Source organism: Pinus tabuliformis, chromosome J (assembly GCF_031772625.1).
Source record: "Pinus tabuliformis cultivar Carrire ecotype Pingquan chromosome J, CPIR1, whole genome shotgun sequence".
In the NCBI taxonomy this organism is placed as follows: domain Eukaryota; kingdom Viridiplantae; phylum Streptophyta; class Pinopsida; order Pinales; family Pinaceae; genus Pinus; species Pinus tabuliformis.
This window is the reverse complement of record NC_142295.1, coordinates 1,132,593,355-1,132,605,438: the sequence shown is the minus strand read 5'-3', so window position 1 is coordinate 1,132,605,438 and position 12,084 is coordinate 1,132,593,355. Positions and strand designations below refer to the sequence as shown.

The 12,084-nt window shown below is 37.3% G+C and overlaps 1 protein-coding gene across 6 annotated transcripts in view; it reads right to left on the bottom strand.

The window, feature by feature from the left end:
- Positions 1–12,084, bottom strand: part of LOC149231065 (Protein phosphatase 2C family protein) — a 434,498-nt gene that overhangs the window by 52,197 nt on the left and 370,217 nt on the right. For 5 of the 6 annotated variants that reach the window (XM_089379112.1, XM_089379111.1, XM_089379109.1 and 2 more), the window contains 2 exons: positions 2,614–2,703; positions 2,432–2,479 (listed from right to left, as the gene is read on the bottom strand). In XM_089379112.1, the coding sequence (XP_089235238.1) occupies positions 2,432–2,479; positions 2,614–2,703 (138 nt within the window). The remainder of the gene's footprint in view (positions 1–2,431; positions 2,480–2,613; positions 2,704–12,084) is intronic. The other variant, XM_089379113.1, reaches the window with a different exon arrangement.

Sequence of the window (12,084 nt, the reverse complement as noted above, 5' to 3'; positions counted from 1 at the left end):
TTGAAAATTAATTGAATTGCTATCTAGATGAATATTGCATACATTACTCATGTATAACATGTGATGAATAGTCCTAGTGGTGAACTCATTGTAGCTCTCCCATAAAAATCCATTTTTCATTGAGTGGGTAAATGCTTGAAATTTGCTTGCTAGGGCATCAAATTTCGGCCTCCTTGAAAACAAGTTTAGCTAACCTAAATCATCCTAGACTCCATTCTCCCAAGGAACAAGGCACTAGTCTAACTTGTTGGTGATCAATCTCATCTTTTATCCACATTTTCTCTCTCTTGATTTTGGTCCTTTCAAGGCTAGGTTAGAAAGCTAGAGCTTGGTGCGAATTTCTAGGGAGGAGGTATTTTGGTGATTAGAGAAACTAAACATCAAGAGGATGGGTTTGCCACAAAACCTATCAATTTCGTGGGCATGCATTCCAATTTCATCCATAAATTCTCTTGCTCTAGGTGTTTTCCCTAAGAGGGGAACCCTAGTTTTTCTTCCCTCAACTTAAGGACTTCATTTAAGGTTTCATGAGCATTGGTTTAGCTAACATACATTATAAGAAACCTTTTCTCCTCACCTTGACCTTTAGTTGCTCCAACACTCGTCAAATCTATCAAAACCTAGGTCTTTAGCCCTTGTTTCTAGATCTTTTCATTGAAAGTGAATTGCTTCCTTGTGAATTCTTGGACCTAACTTGTGTCTTTCTTGAATACTTCCTAGTGAGATCATTTCACACTTTAACCCTAGAATACCTATTATATGTGATCTCTCTCCTACCAGGACTCCTCACATCGATGAAAGTCCATAAAGAGTAGGGGGTTTTGGTTGTGGTGACAGTGGAGCACTACCCCATTCTTGTTTATATTCCTAGTTTATACGTTGTAGGGTTTCCCTCTCCAAGGCCTACTAGATTTTGCTGCAACATGTACAATAATTCAAGTGTTCTGCAAAATTAGTATTTGCAACAAAATGTCCTTGTATGATCATTGATCTAGTCCGATTTAATGTATAGGCAATAATAGTAATGTGGACAGTCAGAAGGCAATAGGGGTAGTGACGACAGTATGGGGAAAGTTGAACAGTGAATGGGCACAGGACGAAGCGAGTTAGTTGGTAGTGGTCGCGCACAAAAGTGGTTGCAACAAGTGGTTGTAGTGAGGTGACTAATGGTTCGCCCAAATCGAGTGTGTCGGATTGCAGTAGACAAATGTGGCAACTGGGAAGGCAACGACGACTATAGTGTGCTAGGGGTCTAGCGAGGGGAAGTGACGAGGGCAACAGATAGTCGTAGGTCGATTTTTGTTTTGTTTATTTAATTATTTTTTATATAACTTTTTTTTTACTTATAATATATATATATATATATACTCTGTTTTTTAATGGCCAACGACCTAACGGCAGGATGGAATACCTCCAAACTTACTTTTTGTGGCTAAAAGTCTCAATTGCAATGACAAAATACTTGATGAAGAGTTAAAGGCCAAAAGCTGGATCAGACTAGCTTTGATACCAATGTAATGAACAAAGTTCATTTACGCAGATTAAATAGTCCAAGATATTTGGAATACAATAAAACAATCCATTTTAGAAATAAATAATATATTGCATAAATGTATGAATGAGGAATTTATGGTTGCTTACCTATGAAACTGGATTCGTCGAAAACAAGCCACGTGTCCGAATCCCATGAATCCGACACGATTCGATGGGAATTCGAATCCAAAAATGGGACACCACATGTCCTAACAGGACACCATCAAATCTCGGTCATGTCCCGATTTTGGGATTCAAATCCCAAAAAAGTGAGGGTTTATGAGGTTTATGAGGGAGGGTTTATGAGGTTTATGAGGATTTATGAGGTTTGTGAGGGTTTATGAGGGAGGGTTTATAAGGTTTGGGAGGGTTTATGAGGTTTATGAAGGTTTATGAGGTTTGTGAGGGTTTATGCAGATATTTGAATTTTGTATGTATTATGCATGCTATAATGTTACTAACTTACTTTGTAAACAGTAAAACTAACATCTAGATGAAGATCTATGTTTGAAATCAATGAATTTGTATCATTAATGAGAATTTGTGTAGGAAATATCTAATTTTTAATATATATATATATATATATATATATATATATATATATATATATAAACAAAATAATATATAATGAATCCTACGTGTCCGGTTCTGAGGGGTCAATGTGTCTGAATCCGACACTCGAATCCCCATGTCAGGTGACCTAGCTGCTTACAAATGAGGGTCCTGCTTATATACTAGGCAAGGTGCCCCTTCATGAATAGTGATATCCCTTGGGACATGTCTCTTCAATAACTAATTATTGTTTAATTAATAATTATTATGATTACTATTATTTATATTATTATATTGATAACAGAAAATCAGATAGCCTTTTTACATTATATATGGCTTAAGTTACCTTTAGTTGCCTTGCTACAAAGTTGACAGCATCATCTGGACCAAATACCTGGACAGAAACCAAGAAGCTCCATAATCAAAAAAAGAAATGATGAATATAAATTTTTGCCTCAGCCACAGATCAAGGAAAATAAAATAAACATGAAAAAATGGCACTATCAAACTAAGCATTAAAGTATATACCCCCCATAAGCCATCACATCCAAGAATCATGAAATTTTCTCTTTTAGTAAGTTCAAAAGAATGAACATCTGGGTTTGCAGAAACTCCAACCTGCATTGAAAGGAAATAAGGATTACATTTATGATTGAGGAAAATAAATCTTAACATAGTTATGCTCCATAAGAGGGTAAACGGCTTCAATATTGCAGATAATGGGAACATATTAAACATACATATTTTCAGGTCATGTTAATCTCCAAAGGTAGAGACTAATATATATGATATGGAACAAATAAAGACAAAACATGTGTGATGTAGAAGAAATATTGTAACATAAATCCATTCCCTAAAAGCGTTGAGATATTAATAAATGCGATAAAACTATAAGACATGGAAAGCAATTGGCATCCATGTCCTTGCCCCTAATATAAATAAGGCAAATAATAATGTGCATAAAATATACAAAACAAACATAACAGAAATGCAACAAATATGACGAAGGAAAATATTTCCATCTACTTGACACACAAACTCTTACACGTCTTGAATTTCATATGCTTTACCTTCCCATCCTACCATCGAGGGGTGTTTTGAGGCATACAAAACCTAAACTTCTTTCCAATGTCAATAAAAGCAGGAGAATATGGTGACACATAGTCAGAGGTACTAATAGAAGAACGCATAGGGAAGGCTATGACATCTGGATCTCCTTAATTCTTAAAATAGAGGAAAAAATTTGATGAATCCAACAAAGAAATCTGCACTACAATTGCAAGTCGAGAGCACAGTTTCCAACTTTTTCTAATGCATCATCACTTCATTTCTAATTTCTGCAATATGCATCCAAAATACAACACATTTCATGTGGAATAACACGACTTGAAAAATGAAACATCAATATTGCTCGAAATTCTATTAGTTGAACTTCTCATTCTAAATTCTAATGCATCTTTGATAATGACAGTCCGAAAAGCTTAGTCACTCCAGACTTGCATGACTCTCTAGCTTCCCACAAGACCTCATCCACTTTCTTTATAATTTGAAATAGGTCAAGCTCATTGTGGCATGTATAACAGCTCTATGTGCCTTAACCTTCCATAAATTGCACTCTTGGTTTGATCTCGACTCCATTGGCCCAATATTGGATAGGCATTAGTCCTTTATTCTCCATCAACCCTTTATTTTCACTAAATTACAAAAAACATTGTTTTGCTAAGTTATCTCTCCACGTCACCTTGAGACAATATCCATAAGGCTTAGATGAGACTACAACATTGTTGGCATGAATTATGAACCTAACATATTTATTTAGCAACAATAATTGGTTTCATTGCCACTCCACAAAGGGAGAAATATGTTATGGGGGCCTTCAAGAGAAGAGATTCAAAAATGGCTTGCGAGGAAAGATATTGAATTTGTGCATAGTCCAAAGAGAAACAATAAGATTGAATATAAGCCTAGAGCAATGGAGGAATAAGAAACTGTACTTACAAAAACATAATATTTACTATTGGATAGTTTGCCAAAGGGTTGTATGAATGGCCACTGAAACAAATAAAATTGAACCCCATTGAAAGACGTAAAGCACACAAGTCTGGGATGAAAAATAGGTAGATAATTTTCAGAAGATGGATGTGAAACGGACACATGTTGATTTTCACACATGGGAAGAAGTTTTGAAAGGACCCAAGGGTTGAATGATAAAAGAAATACCAATGTGGACAAAAGTGTTGATGGTGGAAAAATGTTTTTAGACATACCTAGCAAGATGGAGTAAGAACCTGCACAATGGGGGCATTAGTCATAGTTGAAGCAGGAAAGGGCGTTAGCAAATGGATGTAGGATTAATAGAGAAAAATGGATACAAATGCCTAGAGAGGCATGTGACAATAACAGAGTTTTCGGAAGACATAATTAGATGATTTGAGTTTATTGTCAATTAGAATCCTAAAATTCATGACCTTTCATCATGACTTATCTCTCCAATGTTATATAAGAGACACATTCCCAATTGTTAATGTCACCCACCAAAAGTGGGTAACCCCTAGGAAAAAAAAAATTCCCCATTGGTCATCCAACCAACCAGCAGACCTACGATGATCCATAAATAGCTTTACTTTAGAGCTATCTACCTATGCTCTAGTTGTTGGACTCAATTTCCACTAGACCAAACCTGTAGGCATTAGTTTTTGGTTCAATCACCAGAGATAGGATCCACAAGAGGTGATTAGTCCATGTCACAAAACACACGAGGAACATTGAACCCAATGTCCAAAAATATTCCCCCCCCCCCCCACACGAGCCAAATAAGTTTTGAACTTGAGACTCGTCGCTTTGATACCAATTGTTGGAGATACTAAGAGGGGGGATGAATCAATATTTCATTATTTTTAACTAATTTTATCTTTTAAAGCATTTGATGCACATGAATCATGAAAAACAGATCTTCATAAAAAACACTTGTACAGTTTTTCTTTATAAATATTTTGTAAACTTCATTGTACAAAGTAAGCACCAACTTACAACTTTCGTAGGCACCAACCTACAAGATATTTCATTCCCCTAGCTGAGCACCAATTCAGGAATGTAAGAACCAACCTACAAGAGACACCAATCCCCCAACTAAGCACCAACTCAACAAACTATAGGAACATTTAAATGTCTTCAAGTTGTTCCTTGGATCAATCGTCAATTACATTTGGTCCCCAAAAAATTCTTCAGTGAGTTTTCATCTAACCATGCAACCCTCAAGTTTGTGCCTTCAAGATTGATCACAGCCACTTGACTTGTACACCTTAACATTCTTCTCTTCAAGTAGGCTTCTTGACTTGGCTCTTTAGACTTGCTTTGTTATACGTCAATTCTTTGCATTTGATCAAAAAGAGGTCTTCCCAACTAGCACTCAACTTCCTCAACCCTAGTTGTTCACTGTTCAATTGTCATCTATGTCACAGGGTTCGGCGAACCTGAAAAAAAAAAATTGAAGTTCGTTCAAGTTCGCTGAACCTGAAAGTCGAACCCGAACCTCATCGAACTCCATCGAACCTAATCAAACCTAATCGAACTTAAACGAACCTAATCGCGAACTTAAAACTTTTACCGTTTGAACTGCTCTATCTTTGTGTTCGGCAACAAATGCACTCTTCGAAGTTTCATAAACACTTTTGAACTGCTACTTCTGCAACAACTAGGTTGACAACTAGTCCCTTCACTGTCGGGTTGTTACTCGCTTCACTGCTAGTCTGCTAGAAATGAAATGATAAAAATTGAAGGGTGAATTGGTCTTTTGGACATAGGTGAAAAATTCACCAAAAAAAGTGATTCAAAACCCAAAATGATATATCAGCCGCAAGGCTACAATATAGCAAAAACTAGAAGCACAACTAAATGTCATATATATTAAGTAACAAACACTGAATCAAATTTAACCTAACTTAGTTAGTATAAAGAACGCTCATCTAAGAAGAGGTGTTAATTTGAAAGCCAGATTTCCATGCTTATCATTTCTTTTTTTTGTTTATTGACTGTTTGTAGTCATTGCTGAAACTAGGCACACATAAATGTCATATAAATAAGTAAAAAGCATTGGATCAATTTTAACTTATTTTAATTTAGTATAAAGGATAAGCGTCTGAGAAGAGGCGTTAATTTGAAATCTAGAGGATTTCCATGTTTCTCATTTCCTTATTATGCTTATTGGTTGTTGGTAATCATTGCTGAAAGCAATGTCTTTAAATTTCCTATTTCCACATAACATTAAAAAACAATAATACATTTTAAAGTTTATATAAAACCATAGATAATCAAGTGCATGCATTTGCAACCTGCTTAAATGTCTTCAATCCATCCACCATTGTACTCAAAACTAGTGTTTTGTTCTCTTTAGACAGTGACATCCCAAAAATTTCCATGAGATAAAGAAATTGCATTCCTTCTTCCCAAAATAGTTGGGAAGTCCAACCACTTTGCCATGAGGTCTCTTTCAAGAACTGAATTGATACTTCTTTCAGAGAACTCAACAAATAGCTCCAATATACTTCTGGTCTGTGTAATGTTTTGTTAGTCAATTATTTATGTGCTTGTTAGAAGTGGAAGATAGTGTCCTTCGTAAATATATCTTACTGTTAATTTTGGCAGAATGAGCCTCATATGGGCATCTTCAATTATTATGACAACATTATTCATGTATGTTTACTAATAAGAATTTGTATTCATGTGTTTATGGATCTATTTTGAATTTTCTATTATTTTGTCATATATAGATATATATATATATATATATATATATATATTGAAGAATATGTATAGTCGAACCTAATGCCAAACCTCATTCGAACCTGATTGGAAAATTCAAATTCGAATCGAACTTAATCATTGTCGAACTCAAACTGTGTGACATAGACTGTCACTGCTTAGGCTTATTATATGTTCAAAGAGAAGGTCTAGCCACCTGGCAACTTGTACTCAACACTATACATTTCTTTCTACTACATAGGGCTTTTCAATGCACATGGAACGAAATGGGCCTTTACAACATTGAAGTTTTGCTTCCTATGACTTATCAACCTTTGTACCAAACACTCACCTTATGCAACTCACAACCCTACCACACAAATTGTCCAGATAGCCTTGTTCTTACTGCACCTTTGTTCATAATAGGTCTCGGTCCTATCATCAACTCAACATCACAACTACATTAACTAACAACTCCCTTAACACCACCTTAGCCAACTAGAATTAGCCTTCGAAGATCCCTGCAACAGTTCTCCAACAGAGCTCAACCACCTCGAAAATCAGACTAGAACTTGGTCTATGACAGGATTGTAACTTCGGTCACAATCAAACTTGAACTTGGCCTTCAGAACACCAGAACCAACCTTCAAACAAGACCTAAACTCGGCCTCAACATGACTGAAGTTCGTCCTTCAACAAGGCTGAAACTCAGCCTCTAGAACAACTTTGCAACTCGCCTTCTAACTAGGACCAAAAACCTTCCCAAAGAGTGCCAAAAACCCTTCTCACAGAAAAACTCTCGAACTTGGCTTTGGTTCATGAGGTATGAACCTTAGAACTACTCCTTCACTTACTTAGATAAATCAGAGTTGGCTTAAACAAGTTACTTAACATAATGCCTATATATAGTGTGTTTGACCCACAAAAGTAGTGTCGACTTGCCCACTAGCTGGGCCAACTTGTCCACTGGCTTGGCTAACTTATGTAACTAGAAAAGTGTATAATGAATATTCAAAAAATAATTTATCCTCAATCGTGAGATGTTAGAGGGAGTGCCATATACTGTTAGAAAAGTCTCGGAATAAGCTTTCCGACGATATATATTATGCTCCCATTTGAGCTAAGTAATTGAAGTAAAAATGCATTCAAAAATAGGGTATCTAAATGGGGCATCAAAATCTAAAAACAATATTTCTAGCATAGTATTCAACACCGGAACTGGTGACTGGGCCGGTCCACCTATCAAACTGTGTTTCAAACCAGAACCAGTTAAACTAGCACTGGTCAGATCTCAACAAACTGGTCTTTAAAAAATACATTAAATAATTGATTTTTAATACAGAAACTATTTTTAAGATTTAAAACCATGATTCCAAACCGATGGAGACAAAATATACGAATTTTGCTCATCTATATACCATATAATGTTGAATATATCAAAATGGCACTGAGTATAATCAACAAAATACATAATCAATGAGGCTCTAAATGGCCTCTACAGTCCAAAAACAACGCTACAAGCTATGGGGCCACTTCCCTACTACAAGTCTACATATCAGTGATCAACATGATCACTCCTCATCATGATCAAACTCATCGCCACTACTAGACATGGGATCATCAACATGAGCTACATAAATAATCTAGCTCATAGTTTGAGAACTCTTAAGACTCCTTTGCAACCTTAGTAGTAGTAGTAGTAGTAGCAGTAGCAACAAAACTAGACATCAAAACTACAAATCACTGATCAACATGATCACTTATGAAACTCATCATTGATTCGACGCTACTAGAAATGGGATCATCAACAAGAGATACATAAGCATCATCTAGCTCTAAGTCTTCAGGCTTGAATTTCTCAACCTTATAATATGATAGATATTGAAAAAGTTTAACATGCCTAACCAATGATTTTGGTTTGAGTGAAGGGTTCATCTCCTCAACCTTATAATGTGGTAGACAAAGCTTAGCATGCCTAACCAATTATTTCGTTCGACTGAAGGGTACATTTTTGCTAAGGCCATGGTAAAGGAGTTCAACAATCAATACCACCTACATCAACAAAGTTCAACAATCAATGCCACCAACATCAACATACTTAAAGGGCTTCACGCTCTTGATCAAATGCCAATCTCATACCCTCATGCATGACAAAATCAAATGGAAACATTGCAAACCCCCAAACCATGAAATCTTGAAAGCCATTAAATTTGCTAAATTTTGAGTGAAATCTAAAATTCTAGTTTCTCCATATGAAATCCAATGAAGTCGAAACCACTCTCAAACATCCTGAGTCATTTCATGGTAATGTGAAAAATTTAAGTAAAAGGATGAAAATGAAAGAATTTAACATTACCATTGATTGCCAACATTGCTAGGTTTGAGATGTGTGTGGCAAATGAGAGGGGAGGCATGCATTTCTTGGAGAGCCTGTTTCTGGAGGGAAACAACCCCAAGTTTCTCTCAAAACCGCTTCAAACTCACAAAATCACATTATGTAGCAAACAACCCAAAGTTTCCCTCAAAACCGCTTCAAAACTCACAAAAACACATTATGTGGGATTTGCAGCCGACCTGGCAATAAATCGGCCAGTTAATGACGAAAATGGCTAGTTTATGGGAAAACCAATTGATTTTGTCATAAACCTGTCGGTTTACGCATGATCAAACCAAAAAATCGGGGGATCCACTCAAATAACCCGGTTTTTCAACTGGTTTGGTGGTCTGGGCTAATGAACCAACCGATTTAACCGGTTTATTGTTCGAATCGACAAGTTTTGAATACTATGATTTCCAGAAAGCGTGCCATATATTGTTTCAGAGGTATTGAAATATGTTATTTGACTATCTAACTTCCTCTTTCGTTTGGATAACCTTTGACATCAATAGCAATCATTTTCAACAACCTTGCCATTTGTTATTGATGGGAAATACTTTGATTCTACTTCTTCTAATAGTTTCTTTCCCTGTCTACATTCTCTCCATACTTTTTGTCAACTACTCGCCCTGTTTGCAATCTCACCCCCTTTGACATCAATAGAAAAGGGTGCTCCCCTTGAGCTTGTGCTCCAATCTTCATCTCCAAATCAAATATTTTCAACCAATGTCAAATATGCATGTTTTCGTCCATAACTCAAAATATTATATATATATATATATATATGTATATAAATCATGTCTAATACAATTCCACTCCATCTAGTCGATCATTGTTAAATTATGGTATGATCTATGCTTAGAGCAATTTACTTCAATTCTTCTTATTAGCCCAATGTCAATTCTCAGTATAGCAATCACATTAAGATAAAAGTAAAATGCTAATAGAACATAAATGAAATCAACATACGACAAGCCAAGACAAGAGACACAAGATGTAGCGCTAGCCAGGAACAAACCCCAATGCAGGGAAACCCTTTGATCAATTCTTCTATATTCTTTAATAATTCAGCACAGGGAGAGAGAGAGATAGCACAATATCACACATCTGTGATTTACAACAGCAGCAATGAAACCCTTGAACAACGATAGCAAGGGTGATCAATCAGCTCCTAAATGTGCCCAAGACAACCTAGGAGAACTCGGTCTCCAACAGCAAAGATAGCAGCCCAAAAACATTCAATGTAATATGGTGAAAGAAGCAGTCAATGTTATAGCATACTGTAGCCAACCCTAACCAGTCAACGTTGTCCCAAATGAGCTCTCCAACAAGTCAATGCAAGTTGTCCCTAGCCTAGGAGAGGTTGCCCACACAAAGCCGCAGTCAATGGAGGCAATACGCTGGTCAACGCAGGCCTAAATCACCCCAAACAATATTGTTGTACCTACATGTGTCCTTGCTGCCCTAACTGCGTCCTCTCACAATGATGCCCTAGTTACGTCCTCTTTCCCACGTGAGAGTTGCGTCCTCTTTCCTTTGTATACCCAAGAGACAAGGAGAGAGAAGAGATGTGAGGATGAGATGAGTGATCTAATGCCTCAAGGTCTCCTCTATTTATATCCCACGTTGAGGTTTAGCTGGGGGTGTGCAACACTATTTTACATGCTGGCCGACCTTGACAAATCATCAAGAAATACAAATAAATTCATATCTCCATGAATACATGTTAGAATCAGATGATCGTTAAATCAATCCTACACCTCTCGACGAGAGGAATCCAAGAAAAATATCAATTGCCATAAATAAGATGACCCACATGGAATTTGGCCGTAGTTGCCAATTTTAACACTCGCTCTCAACTAGGGAGAACTCCATCTTCTAATCCATCTGTCTGTACCATACCATCCTCTACTGACTCGATGTCAATCCCAGATAAAAGAGAGTGCCCAATATTAGTCTTACTAACCCGAAGCCAGTCCCAATGAAGAGAGTGTGTCATACCACTCTTACTAACCCGAAGTCAGTTCCAAAAGAGAGTGAGTTATATCACTCTTACTGACCCGAAGTCAGTTCCAATTGATCCCAGATCAATGCCATCCTAGCATAGGAAGTACGGTAGATACACGATGCGTCCATCGATACTACTATGGTCCCTATCCTCATTTCCCTACTCATTGGCCAAATGAGAGGTGCTTCCAATGAGTCCCAGATTGCATGGGTAGGATGTCTCGGCAGGAGAAGGATGAACCACTCATCCTGCCTACATGTCGCCACGAGGTATCACAAGGGAAGGCTAAATCATTCACCTTGTACATAGCGCACCACTAGGGGAGGGTGAGTCACCCTATGTTCGCTCGTCGCTCCAAGTAACCCATGCCCCCCGAAGATCCCAAAGCTCAATGTATGCATCATACAGGACCCTATAAGAGGGTCTCTCAATGACTCCTAGTCGTTCTCGGAAAGTCAAGAATTTGACCTTTCCCAGGGGCTTCGTCAGAATGTCGGTGACCTGCTCATATGTCCCAATATGATGGAGCCTTATTGCTCCTTGTTGTACCATATCCCGAATAAAGTGGTACCTGATATCGATGTGGGGAGTAGTCATGAAATACGAGATTCTCTGATAAACAAATCCCACTCTGGTTGTCGCAGAGGATCACAGTAGTATGCAGCATATGTCCAAACAGCTCACTGAATTTCTTCCTCAACCAAACAACTTCACAAGAGGCCATACTCGCAGCTATGTATTCGGCCTCAGCAGTGCTCAAAGAAACCAACTTCTGCTTCCTGCTCATCCAGGATATCGAAGCAGAACCCAAAGAGAAACAACACCCGAAAGTGCTCTTGCAATGCCTGCCCAATCAGCATCGGAATAACCATGC